The sequence below is a fragment of the Nicotiana tomentosiformis genome, chromosome 9, assembly GCF_000390325.3.
Source record: "Nicotiana tomentosiformis chromosome 9, ASM39032v3, whole genome shotgun sequence".
Classification (NCBI taxonomy): Eukaryota; Viridiplantae; Streptophyta; class Magnoliopsida; order Solanales; family Solanaceae; genus Nicotiana; species Nicotiana tomentosiformis.
Genome location: NC_090820.1, coordinates 102,676,061 through 102,700,910, shown reverse-complemented (window position 1 = coordinate 102,700,910; position 24,850 = coordinate 102,676,061). Strand labels below are relative to the sequence as shown.

General features: G+C 34.2%; 1 protein-coding gene and 1 non-coding gene across 2 annotated transcripts; one reads left to right on the top strand and one right to left on the bottom strand.

Moving 5' to 3' along the window:
* Positions 1-1,524: 1,524 nt before the first annotated feature.
* On the top strand, positions 1,525-4,066 carry LOC104087042 (uncharacterized). The gene is made up of 3 exons (XM_009591432.4): positions 1,525-1,867; positions 2,551-2,785; positions 3,445-4,066. Exons 1-3 carry the CDS (start codon positions 1,613-1,615, stop codon positions 3,876-3,878), a joined length of 924 nt encoding a protein of 307 aa, XP_009589727.1. The 5' UTR covers positions 1,525-1,612; the 3' UTR covers positions 3,879-4,066.
* A 4,804-nt stretch (positions 4,067-8,870) lies between these two features.
* Positions 8,871-8,943, bottom strand: TRNAF-GAA (transfer RNA phenylalanine (anticodon GAA)). The gene has a single exon. It is a non-coding gene; the product is annotated as a tRNA-Phe (tRNA).
* Between the last annotated feature and the right edge of the window lie 15,907 nt (positions 8,944-24,850).

Genomic DNA, 24,850 nt, shown 5'->3' with positions numbered 1-24,850 from the left:
TATTATAATTCATTTAATATTAAACTTATAAAACTTAAATGTTTGATTCGGATATTACACTCACCAATGTTAGGTGGAAACACAAGCTGGGCCCACTTCATTGGAACGATCCAGCATTTGCCACGTGTAAACTACCTTGGGTGGGTCACCACCTCATGAGTTAAGGATAGGATATGCGTACTTAATTGAATGTTTTAATAAAACGAAGAGTTAATACAACTTAATTAGGTAAAAATCAATCCCTTGCACACTCGTAGCCCCTTTTGGCTAAGTTATAAAAATCAGTTTATTTTTAGAAGTGTTTTTTTTTCTCAAAAGTACTTTCGGTGAGAAGCAGTTTGTGTTTGGCTAATTAATTTGAAAAACATTTTTGAGTAGCAATTTAGCCAAGTTTTAAAAAACTACTTCTAAGTGTATTTCTTTCAAAATTGCTTTTCAAAAAGTACTTTTGGAGAGAAATTATTTTTTTCTATTCTCCAAAATTTCTTCTGCTTCTCCTCAAAATCATTTTTTTCCTTTCAAGAGTTTGGCTAAACATCTTAATTTTAGAAAAAAATATTTTTGACAAAAAAAAAAACGATTTTTGCTTCAAGATAAATTTGGTCAAGCAGGCTATAATACTAGTAGTAGTTTCCTTTGGAATTTCATACCCCACACGCACTCCTTCTTCATTAAATGGTCAACTTTGTCCCTTGTGTTATGCCATATTGAGTAATTTTGGCATCTGTTAATTTTTATTCTAATAAATCTTCGTCGTTAAGAAAAAAAAAATTATTTTTGCGTAAGAGAGCTTTTACTTTAGGTAACTTCAATTATAGTTAGAATTTGCGGGGTAACATTGGACCTTTTCCTCAAAACATTTGACACGTGGAGTCCATCCGTTTTGCCTTGAATCTCCGGTAATGACAATTACAAATACGATATGATACAATTACAAATACGATATGATTTGCTAAGGGTAAATATATGAATGAACTAAAGTGAAATAAATAAGGCAAAAATGAGCAACTTAGAATATTATACGAGCAAATTTCCACTTTTTTTTTTACTTCGATAGATAAGCTTCACGACCCCACCTTAATAAAAAAAGTTAACTAAATAATCTCAATTTTACTACAAACTCCTATGTCTAATTATAACAAAATTGAGTTGATAATTTAAAAAGAAAAGAAAATACTTACTATGTTACACCTGATTAATCTTTATTACTGAGAAATTAATACTTCTTTAAATTGAATATAACATAAATCTAACTTAAAAAATCAGATTTTTCAATACTAGAATATTCGAGTATATATCCATGAAAATAGGTGATTTTTTTTTAGGAAAGAGATAAAAATAGTAGACATGGACTGACGTGGATCCATGCTGTTTTGGTCCTACCAATTATGACTGTCTCTATTCACTTTAACGTGTAATGGTAGGCTCCCCTTGAGTAGTTATTTGTCCAAAAGGATAAAATTGTCCACTTTTTTTCCCCCAAAATTCTGGTACTATATATATAAAGCCAGTTCTAGAATTAAATTAGTCACATTACAAATATTGTAACAAAACCTTAGTAAGCTTTTCTTTTTCTTCTTATTCATAAAGTTATTAAATAATTAGGGTTATTATGGTTAGAGTAATGGCTAGGAAACCATTGAATCATCGGATTTTAACGTGTGATATGCCGGAATTAATGGTGTTTTCCGGCGACTCCGCGATAAATATTTCCGATACGGTGTTCGGGTTTTTAGACGACGAGTCGCCGGAAAGTATTGGTGTTGATTTTTGTGTTGAAAATGAAGAAGATGAAGATGAAGAAAAAGAAGGTTCTGAAAATGTTGAAGATAATCAATTTTGGGAAACTCAACATCAGCTTTTACAAGTATGTTTTCTCCTTTCTTTAATTTCTTAATCTTATTTTTTTTTTTAATGAATAAGTATAACGATAAACCAATGAAACTTTACAGATTTTAGCAAAGATTTTCTGGGAAATTTTGAAAACTTTTGTTTGTAACATGAGAAGGGAAAGAACCTTTATTTTATTAGAGAATCAAAGAAAGTTCCAATTGAATAATTTGAATTCAATATTGTGTTAACAAAAAAGAACTAAATTGAAAGTAATTAATTAAGGGTTTATTTTAAAGTTGATACTTTTTTCCGAATATAGCTCATTATGTCTTCATTTCCTTGATTTTCTCCTACCCGTTAACTCCAATTTCTAAACGGCATTATTTCCTAGTTTTTTAATTTTTGTTTCTTTTATATTAACTTATATACATTGAATTGATAATATATATTTTTTACACCATGTGACCTATATTCAGCCATTAATCTTTACATTAGGGTAGGATGCGCTGTCATTTCCCGGGCATGAAGCCATGAACACGGGATGCTTTGTGCACCGGTTACCCTTTGACACTATTAAATTATTAAATATCACTGCTTATATTATGAATAATTACGCGTAGCGTAAAGAATTGTTTTTTTACGTTCGTTCTAGTTTAGTTCATGCATAATTTAATTAGGGGACATGTAACTTAACTATTTTTGCTATTTGAACTGCAGGGTATACTATATCGGACTACTACCTTAGAATCACAAATCCGAAGCATTACAAAAGAGACAGTAAAAGAAGCAAAGCTGCAGTCCGAAATTAATGGCATTTGCACTTGCCGGAAAACCGCCGACGACGGCTGCCGGAACTGCCTTATGAAGGAGGTGTGTAGTCGTTTACAAACTGCTGGTTTTAACTCTGCAATTTGCAAGTCCAAGTGGAGAAGCTCTACAGATATTCCTTCAGGTAATTAATTATTTCCTAAATCTGTTTTTTTAAAACTCTTGTTGGAAATAGGGGTTTGCTATAATTTGTTTTAAGTGTTAAGAAATTCACTAAATAAGGATAAATAATTTATCCATAACTCAGCTAGTTGTTACTGGTTAGAATCCAAAAACTCAAAATTTGGGATATGCCTCTGTTTGGAAGATTATTACTTAATTAGTAAAAGACAAATTCTTTATAATATATAAATGATTACTTTATATCTAGATGAACAACTTCAACACCAACTATTAATCTAGCTTAATATATTTGAATAAATAATTATCTCTGATTACGACAACAGTCTAAAAATCTCTAGTGTATGGCAATGACATAGTCTTGATATTTCTTATATATACAGCTGGAAAATTAGTTGTTTGTGGCTATCCCTTAAGAACAAATGTATGACAAAGACTTTAAGAAATGATCTCCTTATTCAAGAAAAATCAAACAAAATCATATCTTTTTCTTTAGTTACTTGTTTTTTTTATCAAGTGATATTGTTGTTTTTAATTAGCCACGTAAGTGAAGTATATCATGATTTTTATGCGTAGAACTAGTTCAAAGTTCTAATTAATTGGTGGCAAGTGAAAAATATCTAGAATAACCTTTAATTAACGCTTTTATTAACCATGTTACAGGTGAACATACATTTATAGATGTGATCGATTCTTCAAATCCTAAAAAAGGAGAAGTAAGAGTTATCATCGAGTTAAATTTTCGAGCTGAGTTTGAGATGGCAAGAGCATGTGAAGAATACAACAGATTAGTAAAATGTTTGCCGGAAGTATTCGTTGGAAAAATTGAGAGATTATTATCTTTGATCAAGATTTTATGTGCAGCCGCGAAGAAATGCATGAAAGAGAAGAAAATGCATATTGGACCATGGCGAAAGCAAAAATACATGCAAGCTAAGTGGCTAAAAACACGAGAACGTATGGCGGCCAAGCTACCGTTGTCCGTCGTCGTCGACGAGTATTTTAGCCGGCCACCACGGCCGAGGGCATCTATGCTCACCGTCGATTTGCTGGAAAATATTCCGAATTTACATCTCACGGCAGTTGAAGTAGTATGAGTTATGTTAATTGATGTATACAATTGGGAAAAAATTATAATTGTTTTTTCGTTGTTTTTCTTTAAGCTTTTGGGCTTAATAGCTTGGAGAGTAGAGTTTATAATATAACCTATGAATAGTGATTGCAAGTCTGCGGCTTGGTTTGTGGTTAGATCTTAAATGAATAGTGATTGCAAGTTTAAAAGTTATTGACCTGTGGCTGCTCAGAATTTGTTAAATGAAGAAAAGAAAAAAAAATTACCTCCTTTTTGTGGTTCTTGGCGCAAATAATCAAATCTATGTATTAAGGGATTAAACCCAATTAACAATAATATTTCTAGATGCGAGTTATAAAAGCGTGATTAAAGTTGTAGAAAAATAATAATGGGGTGTGACAATCATCCCAAATAACATAAGTGATAAATGAGCATTAAATAGCAATGATCAATAATAAATGGCATTTGGGTAAATAAAGAAATGATTCACAATAAAGGAGAAGATAGATATTATTCCTCTAACAATGATGAATGACAAATAAATCATTGGATGTTCATATTATCCTCGGATCTCGTAGAAGTCTAGAATAATGTGGACAAAAATCTTGATAAAAAGTGTTGTTTGTCCCTTGGTAAGGGAGAGAATCTTTATATCAAAGTGTGTTTTTACAAATGAATATCACATGCCCTACATCACGGTCTTTATATATATATATATATATATATATATATATATATATATATATATAAGACATGCTCCTAACAAACCCTAATAGTACAAGTGTAGAGAATATCCAATAGAATATTCCCTTTAATATTCTTTTTTGAAAACTAGTCATTACACCTCTGCAAATGGTGCTCGGTATCGACCATTGTTGACATCTCGACCACGAACCTCGTTGCTTCTTGGTCGACCTCGACTAACCCTTTCCTTAGTGCTATATTGCCCTAAATATCCTAGGGCAGATTTTGTCCTATACAGTTAATCCATCCGCTTATTGAGGTCGGTCTCAGACGACCTTGATGAGTGGATTTTATTTGTCGTGGTCGAGAAGATTGGATGAGTGGGTCGGGTCGTGATATTTGAGGTTATGTATTTTAGGGGCATGTCGCAACTTTTGGGGTTATGTATTTTCTGGATCAAAGTGACGTCATGAACATCATGCGTCATTATGGTGCATTTTTTCGATGCTTTGCGTCGTTTCGCGTGCGTCTGTTGATTTCTTCAACAAAATAGAGGATACTTGTTCTTTGGTGAGATCATTTCCTTTCACAGCGGTGTCGTAGTGAGTCACATGATCTTCAGGGTTAGTCGTGCCATCATACATTCTTAGGTAGGGCGGCATTTTGAAGGTTTTCGGTATGGCATGTGGGGATGCATCATCACTGTATGGCTGCTCGACGAACCGACCGGCACCTCTCATCGGCAACAGTTTAGGGGCGTCTGGTATTTTATCGACCCTTTCTTGGTGCTCTTTCATTTGATCTCGGACCACCTTGTTCTCGTTCTCCATTTCCTCCATCCTTTTCAAAATGGCTAATAGAGCGTTGTCACCTAAATTATCATTGACATTGTGAGTAATACCTGTCATTGGAGGCGGAGGGAGTTGGTTACACTGTTAGTCCACATGTTGTACAGTGCAAATCCTTGCATTTTCTACAGCAGCGTCCCGGGTGGGCTTATTGAGGACGCTAGTCAGTGCGTCGGTTAGCCATGCTTCGAGGAGCTTTTTTTACAACTGGGGGCATCTCTTCCCCCACAGATGTGGAGGCTCCCTGACCGAGGGATTTTGTGATGCTGCAATGAGGGGGAGGTGACTCATCTCACCTAGGGGAGGCATTGGGCGTTGCGCCTTCGTCTGCTGTTTCGCAGCTTTCGTTGATGACATTCATGAGATTACTTGGGAGGTCATTGATTATCCTTGAGCTTTTTTCTATGTTACTTGTCATGTTGGGATTTGTGCACACAAAGAAAGGAGATCTTGTTCTTCCTTCCTTTTTTATTTTTTACGTTTGTGAGCCGTGTTAGTGATAGATTTAGAAGAAACTAAAAATTTAACTAGGAAATCCCCACAGACGGCGCCAAAATGTGTGGTTCTTAGCTCAAATAATCAAATCTATGTATTAAGGAGTTAAACCTAGTTAACAATAATATTTCTAGCGAGTTATGAGAGCGTGATTAATGTTGACCAGATCTGGTAGAAAAATAATAATGGGGTGTGATAATCATCTCAAATAACGTGAGTGATAAATGAACATTAAATAGCAATGAATAATAATAAATGGTATTTGGGTAAATAAAGAAATGATTCACCCAATAAAGGAGAAGATAGATATTATCTTCCTGACAATGATGAATGGCAGACAAATTCTTGGATGTTCGAATTATCCTCAGATCTGGTGGGAAGTCTAGAATAATGTGGACAAGAATCTTGATAAAAATATATTTTTTATCCCTTGGTAAGAGAGAGAGAATCTTTTTATCAAAGCGTATTCTTCCAAATGAATATCACATGCCCTACATCAGTGTCTCTTTTCCTATATATATGAGACATACCCCTAACAAATCCAGTACAAGTGCAGAGAATATCCAATAGAATATTTTCCTTAATATCCTATTTTGAAAACTAAATGTTACAGCTCTGCTAATGGTGCTCGGTATCGATCATTGTTGACATCTCTACCACGAACCTTGCTGCTTTCTGGTCGACCTCGACTAACCCTTTCCTTAGTGCTATATTGCCCTAAAAGGGCAGATTTTGACCTATACAAATCGAACACGAATCTGTACCGTGACAGGGTACTATTCTACCACTAGACCACTAATGCTTGACATTGCATTTTCTGTTATGTTCATAACAAAATGAAAGATTAATGTTGCGTTTCACTAAGATAATTATCAGACCTGGTTGTTAATATATTATTATATTAAGATTTAAGTTGAGCTGTGAAAATGCCATGATCAATGTGGTAAGTTTGATCAATTTTCACCCAAAATGTGTCATTTATCCGCAATATTGACAAGATTGAGGCTTTCTCTACCATCTATACGTCAACTTAAACATTAAACAACGACATACTAGTGTAATCCTACAATTGAGCAGGGCGGCTCTAAGGCTAGGCTAGTGAAGCCGTTGCTTTGGGCTCCAAAATTTGAAGGCCTCAAATTTATTTTAAATTATTACTGTTGCTATTACTACTACTATTTTATACCAATAAGTTCATAAATTATGATAATTTTCTTTACTCAATAATTAATATATTTGATTCACTCTTCAATTTTAATTTTTATCTTTTTTATATAGGAATTAAGTTATATACATCGACATCATAATAAATTTCTTTTACAATATTCTTTGAAACTGCATGAACGCAAAAGCATTCATGCATTAGTTTTCTTTTAGTGTAACTCAACATATTATATTAGGTTATTTATAATTTATTTGAGATACTAACTAATGAGTGCTACTTAATAGAATGAACTTTAATTATCGTTTAAATTGATCAGAAAGTGTAAATATTTTTGACATTATCAATGCTCGAAACTTAAACTATTTATGTTATGGATGTTCTTTGCTTTTTCTCGTCTGTAAGGATAGCCAAATCAAAATTCACTTTGAGTTTCAGACTTCAACGTCCGATAATCCACCATTTTATTCTTCGTGCTCTTCTTCCTAGGTTTTTTATTTTTAAATTGGATATTTTTGTCTTAAATGATTAATTTATTATTTAAAAAATAATTTTTTTTATTTGTGTACGAACTTTATAAAATAAATTTAAGGGCCCCTCAATATGATTTTGTCTTAGGCCATGAGATCCGTTGAATCACTCATGCAAGTGAGATCTAAAAAAAGTTGTACGTTTGAAGACATTACTCCTACCTTGTGAAATGCATACGCAATATGAAATACATTTCAGTCACAAGCTAGTTAGGTCAGTTACAACAAAACTTTATAGTAACTCATTCTACTTTGTTTGGGGCCTATCTTCATCTAGTGTTATTAACGGGAAAAGAATGAGAGAAAAGAAGGAATGAGAAAGGGCTAACTTGGGCTTATAACACGAACCACAATGCTTTTATGAGAAAATTATAACTAAAAACAACAAATCACATCTATAACTAATCAACTGTGTTGTGTTTTGAAGGAGTTATTAAAAAATAAGGAAGAACTAAAATTGTCAATACTGGTACTAAGAATAAGAGGATCATATAATTCTTTTTTTTCCAAATTTGTTACATGATTGTACTGTAGTCTACTAGTCTCGCTAGACTCTGCATATTTATAGTTAATTAGTTCAATTTGAAGAAGAAAATTATTCTTAAAATTATGCTCAAAGTCATAGTTCATTGCCAAAATTGACTTAAGAAAGCATTTATATTTCAATGTAGGACTTTGTCGCATTGTAGGAATGCCCTCTGCCTTTTCTTTTCCCTTTTTGGTTCTTTTTGCGCAAGTTAAATGGGGCAATGATTTTATCAAAGTAAAAAAAGAGTGAGTATATATATAATGCAATATAAAACTATTCATTTGTCGAAGTTATAGGAAAGCAATTAAGTTATTTCGCTTCAAGTAGAATTTGATATTCTTATAGCCTGTTTTGCCAAGCTTTTAAATTTGCTTATTTTGAGAAGTGATCTTTTCAAAAGTGTTTTTCAAAAAAGTACTTTTGGTGAGAATCGTTTTGTGTTTGGCTAATTAATTTAAAAAATACTTTTGAACAGTAATTAGTGTTTGGCCAAGCTTTTGAAAACTGCTTCTAAGTGTATTTTTCTCAAAAACGCTTCTCAAAAAAGTGCTTCTTGAGAGAAACTATATTTTTCTGTTTCTCAAAATCTGTTTCTATTTCTCCTCAAAAGCACTTTTTTTTTTCTGAAAGCTTGATCAAACAACTCAATTTTTGGTCAAAAGTGCTTTTGGTAAAAAAAAAAAAAAAAACACTTTTGGCCCAGAAAAAGTTTGGCCAAACAAGCTATTATTGTGAAAACTTACACTGAAAACAGAATTGGCAAAAGAATTGCGGTGAACGTGGATCGAACACGTGACCTTCAGATCTTCAGTCTGACGCTCTCCCAACTGAGCTATCCCCGCAATATTTTCAAATGAGATTTAATACTCTAAAGGATTTTGGTCGCACATCATAAAATTCGTCTCTTCTAGATTTCACTTATATACTTCAAAATGACATCATAATCAAAGAGAAGTACTCTTTGCACTTGGAAAAATACATGCATATCTAATTATTCATCTTAGCTTGGATAATTATCGGCGATGGCAAAAAAAAAAAATAATAATAATAATAATAATAATAATAATAATAATAGCATAGAGAGGAACAAAACATTTGGACAAAAATATGGTATTTTCTCATACACTCGAGAATGTAAAAATGTATTCAATCTCATCCTTTTATTCAAAATTTATTTCTACCACTTGCCTCAAGGTTGGCCTAGCATCTAGCTACTTCTACGGAGAACTTACACTGGAATTTAAATAAGGGGATTCAAGAAAAAGAAGATAATGCCACAATTGAGGTTGATGCTTAATATACTTAAAAGAAATTTTTAAACGCCTTTTACTACTAAACTAGAAGTTACACTTGTGTCAAAGAGAATTCAACATTTTAAATATACATAAGAAGAACTTGACAAATACAATGTGTACTATTTGGCATTTATGATATACATAAGAAAAACAAGAACTCCTTAATACTATCCCCAAATATTAGTTAAAACTGATTTTAGATAATCCAGTCCAAAATTGGGCTACTGTTTGATTGTTTGTTGAGATTTTTACATATATGTACTACATTAGAAACTAATACACCCTCATTGTTTAGGTTTTAACTTAATTGCAAGTCGATATACAATTTATCAATTATATACAAATTAGTATTAATGAGTATCTCTTTATAGTAGAAATTGAATAGGGAATCTAAATTATTCACTCTTCTCTCTCTCTCTCTCTCTCTCTCTCTCTCTATATATATATATATATATATATATATATCATCACATTCTCTTTTCTTTCCCAACCCTATTTTTCTTCCTTCGATTTTCTCTATTTTTCTCTCTTTTCTCATCTATTTTATCCTTTTTATTTCCAGGAAATTCATCAATATATATCAATCGTTTTACTATAGAGTTTTAACTTAACAATTTCCTATCATGTTGCACAATTGGTGTTCAAATTGAAATTGTCAATCAATAAATTTTGAAGGTGTTTGACTCTCCGCCATTGACAGCTATTAAAAAGCTTCAAAGCATTGAATTCGAATTTGGATTTTCAAAAAATATTATTTGTTTGAATTGAGTGTTGTTATTCTTTAGAGTTTATATCTCAATTTTTAGGGTGTTTGGTGAAGACTAAAGTTGATTTTGGCTGAATTTCAGATTGAAACTCGAATAAGAAAAAGAAGAACACATGACATTCAATATACATACAAAGTTGTATGTAAATTGAATTTAAGTTGTATTATGTTACTGTTATATATATTTTTATTTGAATGTTGTATGAAAGTTGAAAAATAGTTGTATAATGTATGAATCATTGTATGAAATTTGTATTTAAATTATAAATACTATCTTTTTATATAAAGTTGTTGATATGTATCAAAATTATATTAAGAGAGAAAGTTTTGATTGGAATTTCTGAGAAAGAAGAACACACCACATATAAAATATATACAAATCATATACAAAATATATACAAAAGACATATTTGTATAAAATTTATACGAAAATTGTATTTAAGTAGTATGATGTTGTAGTTATATTTAACTGGGTAAAAATAAGATATAAAGATTATAGATAAGTTATAAATAAGTTGTATACTTTATAATTAGTGGTATAAAATTTATTTTTAGTTTATATATTGTTGTAGATGTATGAAACTTATATTAATTTGTACGAAATTTATTTTTAATTCGCATGCAGGAGAGAATAGGGAAAGAGGAGAGAAGAGAATAAATAAATAAATGGTATAAATGGATCCCCTAATTTAAGGTACTAATAATGGATTGTATATGGATGAAGGAGACAGAGAATAAAGAAAGGGGTGAGGAGAGGAAAGAGGATAATGGTGTAACTGGATCCCCTAATTTAAGGCACTAATAATTAATTGTATATAAATTGTAAGAAAAATATAGTTAGGTCGGGTAATATACAAATCTAGGACAATTTTGATAAATAAGTTTCAAATATTGTATAGAAAGAAAAAAATCCACTGTTTATTTGTTCTAATCCTTTAGTCTGGGCAATCAAAAAAACAAAAAGAGAGAAATTTTCAGAAACCACTATTGCTTAGTGGATATTAACTTCATATAGCTACAATATACATAATTACTTCATATAACTACTATTCAGTTGTTACAGTAGTGTATTCGTTGTATTCGCGATGTTGTATTCATGAATACAACAACAAAAAGCGCCTAAAATCATGGCAGTTCAACTGTACGTGCATGTATTCACATGAAAAGCGCCTAAAATCAGGGCAGTCGAGCTGTACGCGCATGTATTCGCATTGTTGTATTCATGAATACAGCAACAAAAAGCGCCTAAAATCATGGCAGTCCAGTTGTATTCACGTCATGTATTCATGAATACAATAACGACAATCACCTTAAAAACAGGTATGTCCAGCTGTCTAATAACGAAAATAATATCAATTAGCGTGATACACTCCTAGTATATACCATAAATACCTACTTTGCTATAAAATATAAAAGGTAGCTATAGAAAATAATATTTTTCAATGGTTTTGGTTTACAATAAAGAAACTACACTATATGCCTACAAAAGACAAATTATTTACTCATTTTTGCCCATCTTTAAACTATTTATTCTTTTTACCTATAGGCTCTAAATTTATTATGCGCCTACCCATTCCTCTTTCCCCATGTTTTCCCCTTGATTCAATAGTAAAGGGTCCGACAAAAAGGCAATGCTCTTCATATAAAATTCTACTCTTTCATTATGCAATCATTTACCTGTAAAAAGGAAGTTTAGTGTACCTATTTTATTTTATCTTTATTTTTTTAAATTAAAAGGAGTTTATTTCTACAATATGCAAAATCACAACACTTATAAATTAGTTATGCAAATAATCTTTTATGATAAATATCATTAGTAACCTAATAAAATTACAATAAACATAAGTTATATAAAAAACAAATATTATGTTAATAGATTAAAATATTTTTATGTTATTGCTAATGTATATAACTTAAATCAAAAAATAAAAAATCTCTTAAACTTCAATAATGAATCAACTATGATTCTAGTATTGCTAATACATGAAAGGGTGATGCCTTGCTAGTTGTATCTTAGAGTAGATTTTTAAATTTTGGGCTGAACTAGCAAAGAAGACAGATTTGTACTGTATACCAAAATGGTATATTGTATAATGTATTGGTATACAATAATTAATTCAAGAGTATATAATTAACTACAATAGTATACTACTAATTTTTTTGAAGGAATGAATTAATTCTCTATATACAAAAATAACATATTATATACCATTTTGGTTAATTTAATAGTATATAATTTATTGTGTTGAACTGGCGAAGAAGAATTTATACGGTATACCAAAATAATTTACTATATACCATTTTGGTATACAGTTCATTCCAATGATATACTATTATAGTATACTATATAATATAACGGTATACTCTTACAATTAGGTCCTTTTAGAGTTTTTTGAATTTTTTTTATTGACAACTGTTATTATTTCAGTTTAATAATTGAATTAAAAAAATACTTTTTAAACTCTTTGCGTACAATTTTATACCATGTTGGTATAGCTATATATTATACTGGTATCATATGTTAGTTGGAACGTTTTTTGGTTGTATTAGCTACATTTAATTGGTACACTATTTGATTTTTCTTTAGTAATAATAGAATAGTACAGTATCTTGAATTTTTTTAATTTTCCTTTATGCATGTGTATTATGTAATCATTTTGATTTTTTCTTTATGCGTTTGTTTTAAATAATTATATTATAGTACAATATCTTGAAATACATTATTATATTAATATGTGGTACATTAGTTTTTGATTTTTCTCTTTATGCATGTGTATTATGTAATAGTAGTATAGCTATATATAGTTGTCTGGAATTAATTAGTAGAATTGTATACCCTATTGCTATAATTATATGTCATATTGGTATCATATGGTATTTGGAATATTTTTTGGTTGTTTTAGCTGCATTTTTAAGTGAATGCTATTCTGAAATGATTTATATGATCATGTTTTGCTGTGTTGGATTTTCTTGTACCTATGGACATAGATTTTGTATATTATGTAATAGTTTTTATAGTTATATGCAGTTGTTAGAACGACCTCGTATAACTATATATCCTATTAATATAGCTATATACTATATTGGTATCATATGCTAGTTGAATTATTTTTTGATTGTATTAGCTGCATTTAATTGGTACACTATTTGATTTTTTTTTAATAATAGCAATATAATACAATATTTTAAAATACTTTATTATATTAAAATGTGGTACACTATTTTTTTATTTTTCTCTTTATACATGTGTGTTATGTAATAGTAGTGTAGTCATATAGTTGCCGAAAATTAACCAGTAAAACTATATACCATATTGGTCTAGTTATATACCATATTGGTATCATATGGTAGTTTGAACATTTTTTGGTTGTTTAGCTGCATTTTAAGTGAATTCTATTATGAAATTATTTATATGAACATGATTTGCAGTGCTGGAATTTGTTTGTGCCGATGAACATAGATTATGTGTATTATGTAATAGTTTCTATAGTTATAGAAAATTGTTGAAACGACCCCATACAACTATATACCATGTTAGTAGACGGAATGAGCAAGTTGCTTTGCGAATATTTAGCTTGCAATGCAAGCATGTAATTTTCTCATACTTTTATTGCATCATTTAATGTTTTGGTACAGTAGTATAGTCGTAGATAATTGTAACAATATTCTAGAGCAATCATATACTCTGTTGGTATACATGTATACCATATTAGTATCACATGGTACTAGAAGTCTTTTTTGCTACTTATACTTTTATTGTATTTTCTAATATTTTATTATCATTTCTATTCTAACTAGTATATATGGAGATTTGGTGGGCGTAGATTATGTTTTCTTTCTCCATAACTGATTGTGTTACTGCTAATGGCAGAGTGTGTACTTATATTTGTAGGGAAGGAGATCAAGGTTTGCATGACAATCACGTGTTGATTCTTAAAATCCGATTATGTAATTTATGGTGCTCAACAGCAGTCAGTGTGATATTCAGTGAATTAGATCAAGCGACAACTGAAATTATTTCAGTTTAATAATTGAATTAAAAAAATAAAAAAAAAAAGACAAAAGGTATATTATAATAGTTATATTAAAAAAAAGTGAACAACTATTTACTATATTAGTTATTTTTTCTTATTGTATAAAAAAGGAATAATAAAAAATAGTGAAAACAGTAAATGAAATTAGATTATGTAGAGAAAAAGAATATAAAAAAAGAAGTTAAATGAAATTAGAAAAGGAACAAGAAATAAAGAAAATAAAAAAAAGGAGTTAAATGGAATTAGAAAAGGAAAAAGAAATAAAGAAAATAAATAAAAAGAAAATAAAAATAAAGAAGGAGTCAAAATTGAGTGTGAAATAAGTTATGATAAAAATAAATACGATTTGGAAAAAAATAAATGAATAGAGAAAAGAGAAAAAAGAAAAAAATAAGAAGAAAACGAGAAAAAAGAAAAGGAGAAAAGAAAGAAAAAAGAAAAAAGAAGAAGAAAAGAAGCATAGAAATAAAAAAGAATTGGAGAAAAAAGAGAAAATTCCTCACAAAAACTACTATGATAGGAAATGTATTTAGTTTGATGAGTAGAAAAATAAATGGGTAGGTAACGGTAAATAATTTTATTTTTGTGGGTAACTGTGTCATTCATCCTATAATAAATATGATGTATACATTATTATATTTGCTATAGTAGGTAAAATTTCCAAAAAACAAACCCTTTCATTCTGGGCTATTTGAGCAGAGGCAACTTATATAGACTTCACTGGACGGACTCTTCAATTCCACTTGGGCTTGTAGGACTAGTGCACTTCCTTGCACAAATAATCGTTCGGATTGACTATTTACCTTTTTTTCTAACCAATATACATAAATTAAACATGATATATATATATATATATATATATATATCAAATATTTTTATTTTAAAAAAATTAGGTAAGCAACTATTTAGATTAATTTTTCATAATAATTTCAGTTTTTCAAGTAACGACGCATGAGGATGTGTGTTGAATACAATTTAATCAAATAGAAATATGTTATTTTTCTAATAACTTAAAATTTCATATGAGATAATCATCCTTTAACAGGAACATCATAACATCGTCTCTTTCCGGTAAACTTTTAGCATAATTATTTAAATTACCAAATAAAAAAATACTTAATAAAGTACTAAAATAGATATAAAATGTTAACCATTACAGTAGTCTGATGAAAGTTTTTTTTTTTTTTTGGGTAAATAAGTTTGGTTTCTTTTAAATCAACGATAAAACAACCTTTTTTTAACCGTACGTATAAAAAAAGCTTTTTGCAAATTCTGACATGTATATCTTACCAAAAAAGTAAAAAAAGTAGTTCCGATATATCTTTCAATGGTCAAAAATAGATTTTATCTCTCACTTATCATGTTTGGACATAAGAAGCAATTTTTATAATGGTGTCACCGACAGTCGAGCGATCATATATGTTAACTTCATTTAAATGTTAGAACTCTAAATAAAATAAAAATACAAATGTTAAGCAGTCAGTATCATCTTGATATATGGAGTATGATATAGTATATGATTGCGTCGGCAATAAGAATTTTTTTAATATCGTACAATTTAATAAGCAAGTAACATGGCTATTCCCCTATTGTTGATTCGTTTTATTAGACTTACGTGTCTGTTAGGAGTGGTTTCTTAGGTTGCTAATGCTCTTTTTTAATAAAAAGATATTAGTAATATTATATACTACTTAAGTTTAGTAAATAATTTGATTTGTTTTAGATACATAATATCAAGACAATCATCATTTTCGAAAGAAGAAAATACCCTTTTCTTTTTTGTCCTGCCATGGTAATGAGGGGCTCAACTAAGTATATATGGGTGTCTTTCCAAAATAAAAGTATATAGGGATGGATGCCGGTTTTATGGCAGAAATACAGTTAGAAATTCTACTAAGGAATGTCAATATATACAAAGGCAGAATACCTAAAAAAAAAAAAAACTAAACTTGGCACGAATTATTAGTTACTGTAACGACCTGACCGGTCGTTTTGCTTTCTAGAACCACGTTTTCCTAAATAAGACTTTCCGTACTTGCTTTTACTGATTTATGACTTGCGGGGATGGTTGGTTCGGGATTTAGAAGACTTTGGGTTAAAATCGGAACACTTAAGTTCCTTAAGGCTGACTTGAAAGGTCAAGTTTGACTTTGGTCAATATTTTTAGTAAACGACCTCGGAATCGAGATTTGACGATTCCAATATGTTCGTATGATGATTTCGGACTTGGACGTATGTTCGGATCGAGTTTTGGGTGATCGGGAGCGTTTCGGCGCCTAATAGTACAAGTTGGTTCTTGAAAGTTTTTGAAATTCTTTAAATTTGGTTTGGAGTAGGTTTTGGTGATACCGAGGTCCTAATGGAATTCTGAGACCGGAAATAATTCCGTAATGTCATTTAAGACTTGCACGCAAAATTTAATGTCAATCCGAGTAGTCTAAGTATGATTCGACGCGTTCGGAGCGATTTAAAAACTTGAAGTTCAAAGTTTGATTCAATTTGGTTTTGGGGTGTGATTCTTGGTTTTGCTGTTGTTTTACGCGTTTTGAGAGTTCGAGCAAGTTCGTATTATATTTATAGACTTGTTGGAGTAGTTGGACGGGGTCCCGAGGGGCTCGGGTGTGTTTCAGACTGCCCGAAGTTGAGTTGAAACACACCAGATTTCTGCTTCTGGTTTCCTTCTCCGCGAACGCGATCAGACCCTCACGTTCGCGATGAAGGATTTGGGGTACTATGGGCCGGGGAGCTTTTTCCCTTCACGAAGGTCTGGGTCCTCTAGCTTTGCGTTCGCGTGACTTGGCCCGTATTCGCGTAGAAGAGGCTGAGTTGGGTGGCCGCTGTTCGTTCTTCGCGTTCGCGAAGAAGCCCTCGCGTTCGCGTAGGGTAGGCCAAGCGAGCCTCCGCGTTCGCGTTGCTCCTGTCACGTTCACGATAGGTAAATGTTCCTAGGCCTGGGCCGTTTGCTTTCCCGATCGCGAGGCCTCTTCCGCGATCGCGAAGAAGGTAGACCTGGGCAGAAACTTTTTAAAAAACGGGACTTAGGCTATTTTAGCTTATTTCTTCCATTGTTGGGCGATTCTTGGAGCTCTTAGAGAGGGGATTTCACTTAGCACTTTGAGATAAGTAATTTCTACACAATGTAAGTTAAATATATAGTTTATGGGTAGATAATAACATGTAAATTAGTGAAAATCATAGGTTTAGGTGAAAACCTAGGTTTTTGATAAAAATGAGATTTAACCACGAAATTCGTTATGGAATTTAATAAAAATCATATATTTATGTTCCTAAGGTTATGAGTAACAACTTTCTTTAAATATTTTCGGAATCCGGGCACGTGGGCCCGGAGGTGAATTTTAGGAATCTTGCAATTTAGGTTGGGTAATCACTTAAATGGTGGAATTATGAACTTTTGAGCATAGATTGATTAGTTTATGTAATGTTTGACTAGCTTCGAGTCGTTTGGCGTCAAATTTGGAGGTTTGAGCGCGTTCTTGAATTGAGAAGTAGGCTTTGAGACGAGGTAAGTCTCCTTTCTAACCTTGTAAGAGAGAATTAACCCCATATGTGAATTAAATAAATGTTTGTACCTAATTGTGGGGTCTACGTACGTACGAGGTGACGAGAGCCCGTACGTAGTTACTATTATGCTATTGTCCGGGTAGTCTAGGACCCGTATCATGCTATACTTGGAATGTTTGTGCCCTTACTTGTTAATATAATCACTTAGTCATGATAGAAATTGATAAAAGAATTGTATAAGGTTAAATTCACTTACTTGAAGGTTTGTATGAGAGAATTGACTGTAAATGAGAAACTTGTGTTTTTTTGAAAATAATTTTTATTTGTGGATCGGGCCGAGCGCCTCGATAGTAAATAGATGCATCTTAGGTTCGCGTCGTTCGACCCTCCGGCAGCGTACAATTTAATATTATGTTGGACCGGGTCATACGACCTCGGCATAATTGCGCATGTTAATTATTTGGAAATACTCCATGATTTATTCTGCTTAAATGCCTTGAAATGTAAGTTGTTAAATGGTATTTGTGTGCGGTCGAAATCGGGCATGTCATATTTCGTAGGTACGAGGAGCTGCCTCGAGAGCAAGCTCGTAATAGACTAGGCTCGAGCTCAGTGGTAGAGTATGAAGCATGAAGATCGAAGTGCTCGCTGAAGATAGAGACCGAGCATAACCGACTTCGAGTAGGGCATAATAACGGAATGGCAAGATATTAGCAATCGACCGAAGATCTCGGCAAAAATTCCGGAACAGATCAAATCAAACGGTTATTGACGCCAATCATGGGATTTGTTTCCGTTATTAGAGTTGTACCTTATTTAGGATTCCTCTACTATATAAAGATGGGCCCCATTCATTTGTAAGGCATTGATTAACTGATAAAGATATACAAAAATGTTGTTCTTTATTTTACTTACTATCCATTACTGTTCCTCATTGTTTATCCTCTGTTCTTTACTGTTCTTCTTACTCAACCTCGAGACCATCTCGAATCAAGGTCGAAAGTGCTGCTAGAATACTGGTTTGATTTATTTTTCTATTCAGATTATCTTTTCAATTCCTTGTTTGTCAATTGGTATTGGATTAAATCATATATCCTTAAAATCACTAAATAAGTTTAATTGTTACTCGAATTTTAGGGTAAACAATTTGGCGCCCACCGTGGGGCTAAGGATAATAGTGATTGTTCAGTACTGATTTTGGTAAAACACACTATTTTACGCTTGTTCTTGTTGAGTGCCTTTGATTTCAGGTTAAAACATGTCAAACTCACAAAACGCATCCACATACGGTAACAATAGCCTCAGATTCCACGCTGAAAACGAAAATGTGATTGCTCTAGGAATCGAGGTGCCACAGGCTAATCTCGGGGCAACACTAGTTGCCAACCCGGTCGATGTCAGTTTGCACGTTGCTCTAAATGCAGAACTGGGCGCAGATCTCGATGGAAGTGTACGCATAGAAGGCCGATCTAGTGGCCAAGTAACACAGGGCAGATAAAACGAAGGAGTCAGTATCCAATTGATATTCGAGATGCTTCAGGCTCAGCAAGCCGCTATTGCTCAGTTACAAAATCAACATAGAGCTCTGAATAGGGTCGAGCCGGAAATTACTTGACGTACCGAGCCAATACCGGAAAGGTCGAATGGTAACGAATAGGAGACTAACCCTACGGTAATGAAAATGCTTGAGGAGCTCACCAAAATAATTGAATCAAGGGAGAAAAGAATCGAAGCCAACGATAAAAAAATGGAGACATACAACTCTCAAGTTGATCAGATACCAGGGGCACCGCCAATCTTGAGAGGGATGGATTCGAAGAAGTTTGTACAAAAGCCGTTTCCTCCAAGTGCGGCTCCGAAGCCTATTCCAAAGAAGTTTCGTATGCCAGACATACCCAAATACAATGGGACTACCGATCCCAATGAGCATGTTACTTCATATACATGTGCCATCAAGGGTAACGATTTAGAGGATGATGAAATCGAATTCGTGTTGTTGAAAAGATTCGGAGAGACCCTTTCGAAGGGAGCAATGATATGGTATTACAACCTGCCACCAAATTCCATCGATTCATTTGCCATGTTAGTAGATTCTTTCATAAAGGCACAAGCCGGGGCCATAAAGGTCGCAACGAAGAAATCAGACATTTTTAAGGTAAGACAAAGGGATAATGAAATGCTAAGGGAGTTCGTGTCTCGATTTCAAATAGAACGCATGGAGTTGCCACCGGTCACAGATGATTGGGCCGTTCAAGCTTTCACCCAAGGGTTAAACGAATGGAGTTCGATAGCATCACGACAGTTGAAACAAAATTTGATTGAGTATCCAGCTATAACTTGGGCAGATGTACACAATCAATATCAGTCGAAGATCAGGGTCGAGGACGACCAATTAGGAGCCCCTTCCGGTTTAGTATATCCAAACAGGTCAATAGTTAAAAACCAGAGGGATGTCAACAGGGAGCCAAGGTCGAACAGGGACCGATATCAACCATATACCGCAGATCGAAGGAACAATATGTAACGACCCGACCGGTCATTTTGAGTATTACAACCCCGCTTCCCTATTTACTGCTCAAATTATACTTTACAGTTGTTGTGTGACTTGCCGGGGTAATTGGTTCGGGTCCAGTGAAGTTTTGGAATGAATTGGAACACTTAGTTTTAAGGTTTAAAGCTTAAGTTAAAATAGTGATCGGATATCGACTTATGTGTAAACGACCCCGGAATGGAGTTTTGATGATTCCAATAGCTCCGTATGGTGATTTTGGACTTAGAAGCGTGTCTGGAAATTTATTTGGAAGTACGTAGTGGAATTTGGCTTGAAATGCCGAAAGTTAAATTTTTGGAAAGTTTGACCGGGGGGGTTATCTTTTTGATATCGGGGTCGGAATCCGATTCTGAAAATTTGAATAGGTCCATAATGTGAAATGTGACTTGTGTGCAAAATATGAGACCAATCGGACGTGATTTGATAGGTTTCGGTGTCATTTGTGGAATTTGGAAATTGGGAAATTTATTAGGCTTGAATCCGTGTGTAGTTCGTATTTTTGAGGTTGTTAGGTATGATTTGAGGCCTCAAGTACGTCCGTGTTATGTTATGGAACTTGTTGGTATGTTCGAATGGGGACCCGAGGGCCTCGGGTGAGTTTCAGATGGTTAACGGATTGATTTTTGAATTTGGAAGACTGCTGGAACTGAAGCCTTCTGGTGTAATCGCACCTGCAGAAAAGTGGTCGCAGGTGCGAGCAAGGGTGCGCTGAAGCGAGGTGCGCAGGTGCGGAAGGAGCTTCGCAGGTACGGTCCTGCGCACCTCGCTTCGCAGGTACGGAATCGCACCTGCGTGAGAAGGAGAGCAGATGCGGGCAGAGGGTTGTGAGGCATTGGTCGCAGGTGCGAGGGAAATTCCGCACCTGCGTGAGCGCAGATGCGGACGGAAGCGCGCAGAAGTGAAAACTGGGCAGGCGAGTGGAGTCCGCAAATGCGACATTTTGAACGCACAAGCGGATGCGCAGGTGCGCAAATTTGTCCGCAGATGCGGAAATCACTGAGGCAGAACCTTAAATTCGAGGGTTCAACATTTTCACCCATTTTTGGATTTTGGAGCTCGGGTTGGGCGATTTTGGAGAGGAAATTTTCCACACAACTTGGGGTAAGTGTTCTTAACTCCCTTGTAATTATATTCCATGAATTAATCTTCATTTTTGGTGTAAGATTATTGAATCTTCAAGAGAAATAGAAGGAAATTTTTATAATATCATAAAACGAATTTTTCAAGTTTGAATACCGACTTGGAGTCGGATTTGAGTGAAATTAGTATGGTTAAACTTGTAATTGGATGGGTTGTCATATTTTGTGAGTTTCGTCGGATTTCGAGACATGGACTCCACGGATGATTTTTTGGGCGTAATTTTGAATTTTATGGAAAATATTAGCGTTTTGATATGGAATTAATTCTTATAAATTATGTGGACTGAGTCAAATTATTGTGACTAGATTCGAGCCATTTAGAAGTTGATACCCGCAGAATAGAATTTCTGGAGCATTGCTTAGCTTGCTCGAAATTGGATTTGGCTTGTTCGAGGTAAGTAACTCTTCTAATATTGGAGTTGAGGGTATGAACCCTGAATATATGTATTTTGTAAATCGTTGGGAGGTGACGCACATGCTAGATGATGGGCGGGTGGGCGTGCACTATAGAAGTTGTGACATAATTGTTTCTGTGGAATTTTGTAGTTAAATAATCTTGACATTTTCCATGTAGTTTTATGTGCTAAAGAAATTGAGCTGAAAAGCATATTAAAAATCATGTTGAGACTATGTTCTAGTATTATTGGGACCCACAGAGGTCATATTGCTGTGGATTATTTGTTTAAATTAAAAATTCATACTCAGTCATATTCATTTCATTGCATATCATATCTCAGTCTCTGTTGTTATTTATTGATACATCATATCATCATTTTGGGCTATTCTCATGACATTGTGAGCCCATGAGAGAGAGACTGGAGAGATTGATGACTGAGGGAGGCCGAGGGCCTGAGTGTGAGGATATTTTTGGGATCGAATTGCACGTTGCAGCAGGCCATGTTTGCTTTATATATATTATACTATTGCACGTGAGTTGGCCGTGCGGATCCAGATATTATTATAGCACATGAGTTGTCCGTGCATCACGTGAGTTGTCCGTGCAGATCCAGATATGATATTATAGCACGTGAGTTGTCCGTGCTTATAGCGCTTGGGCTGTAGGAGCCCCTCATGAGTCTGTACACCCCCAGTGAGCGCAGTCAACTATAAACAGGGACCGGGCTGTATGCCGCAACAGGTATTGTATAGCGCTGAGTGATTGATTATGCTGAGCACAGTGAGAGAGAATATGACACAGTGAGATTGAGTACTCTGAGAGTGTGAGTACATGAGTACAATCTCTGAGATACATTGCATTTACATGCACACATGACATATATGCATAGAGATGTGTTTTTCTCATACTGTCCGGTATCATATTATTCATGATTTCTCACACATTTTGACAAATGGGCATAGTGATGCATTTGTTTTTACACGGGTTATCCGGAAGGAAAGTGAAATATATTGTTTATTATCGAAAAGATTTTTGGAGAAATTTATTGTTTTCAAACTATTCATATTATTGGAAACTTCGGCAAAAGATTTGAGTTTTCACTGATGGATTTGAAAGGAAGAACTATTATTTTTGAAATCATGATTTGGCTGAGCATTTAATATCTGAGTTACTTCTGGTATTATTTGCTTATTGTTGTTATGGACTGTTGTGGACTATTGGTTTTGGACCTGACCTTGGCAGAAGCTCGTCACTACTTTCAACCTAAGACTAGGTTTGTTACTTACTCGGTATATGGGGTCGGTTGTACTGATACTACACTTCTGCACATTGCGTGCAGATGTTGACTGATGTTGTTGCTGTGCTCGATGGTTGCGGGATTTGAAGATGTACCTGCATTCCTGTTGTAGTTGCCTCTTGTTCATGGTAGCCTTAAATTATAAAAGCTCTGTTTATGTACTATTCAAACAGACTATGTATTTATTTCATTTCCGCTTTGTATACTCTATTCTTAGAAGCTCATGATTTGTACTACCAGTTCTTGGGGATTGTATAAGATCAGGATCTTTATTCACTTAAATTGCTTTAATAATTATTATTAAAATTGGTTAGTTGGAAATTCGCTTACCTAACGGGATGGATTAGGTGCCATCACGACTAGTTGGATTTTGGGTCGTGACAGGTCCAGGACGCAATTCTGCTCGGAACGATCGAAGAAGCGATCGAGGACAGAATTCTCGGGGACTTATGAGCAAAAGTGGTTTCGACAAGTATGTCGATCCCACAGAGGCACCTCGGTTATCGGAATATAGCTTTAGCATCGATGCATCGGGCATTGTTTCGGCAATCGGAAGGATCAGAGATATTAGGTGGCCCAAACCCATACAAACCGATCCTTCCCAAAGAAACCCAAATTTGATGTGCAGGTATCATGGCACGCATGGTCACAAGACCGAGGATTGCAGGCAATTAAGGGAGGAGGTAGCCCGTCTATTCAATGAGGGCCACCTTCGAGAGTTCCTCAGCGATCAAGCCAAGAATCATTTCAGAGAAAGGGACGCCAATAGGAAAAATGAAAAGGAGGAACCCCAACATGTCATTCATATGATCGTCGGTGGGGTCGACATCCCACAGGAACCCATATTCAAATGCACTAAGGTATCAATCACTAGGGAAAAATGAGCCCGAGATTATGTGCCCGAAGGCACTTTATCATTCAACAACGAAGAAACAAAAGGCATTTCTCAGCCCCACATCGACGCTTTGGTAATTTCTATCTTATTAAATAAAGTTAAAGTTAAGCGTGTTTTAGTGGATCCAGGTAGCTCGGCAAATATCATCCGATCAAGGGTCGTGGAGCAGCTCGGCCTACAAAGTCAAATCGTACCAGCAGCTCGAGTCTTAAACGACTTCAATATGGCCAGTGAAACAACTAAAGGGGAGATTATTCTACCAGTGAACGTGGCTGGAACCATTCAAGATACCAAGTTCCACGTAATCGAGGGTGACATGAGGTACAATGCTCTGCTCGGAAGGCCTTGGATCTACAATATGAGGGCAGTCCCTTCGACTCTCCACCAAATGATGAAATTCCCGACGTCGAACCGTGTAAAAACAGTATACGGGGAGCAGCATGCTACAAAGGAAATGTTTATGGTCGATGAGGTGACCCTGATATCGACACTATCAACATCGGAAAGGTCGAGCATCAAAGATAAACAGGAAGTCAAATAGCAATCACAGCCACCAGCCTCGACCGAATCAGGGAAGCGAGAGGTAGAAGAAGAAGAGGAGGATTTTCTGACCCCTTGAACATTTGTTGTTCCCGAAGATACTAACGCCACAAAGTCAACGGTCAAAGAGCTGGAACAGGTTATATTGATCGAGTACCTACCTGAGCGAAAGGTATACCTGGGAACGGGATTAACCCCCGAACTCAGGAAAAAACTTATTCAATTTCTTGTTGATAACATGAATTGTTTTGCTTGGTCCCATTTAGACATGACAGGGATTCCACCGAAGGTAACGACACATCGGCTAAGCCTG

Bases quoted from the DNA above. Each gene is read 5' to 3' on its own strand.
- LOC104087042 (XM_009591432.4), top strand. From the start codon at position 1,613: ATGGTTAGAGTAATGGCTAGGAAACCATTGAATCATCGGATTTTAACG. The intron at 1,868-2,550 runs GTATGTTTTCTC...TTTGAACTGCAG, and splicing joins CTCAACATCAGCTTTTACAA to GGTATACTATATCGGACTAC. The intron at 2,786-3,444 runs GTAATTAATTAT...ACCATGTTACAG, and splicing joins CTCTACAGATATTCCTTCAG to GTGAACATACATTTATAGAT.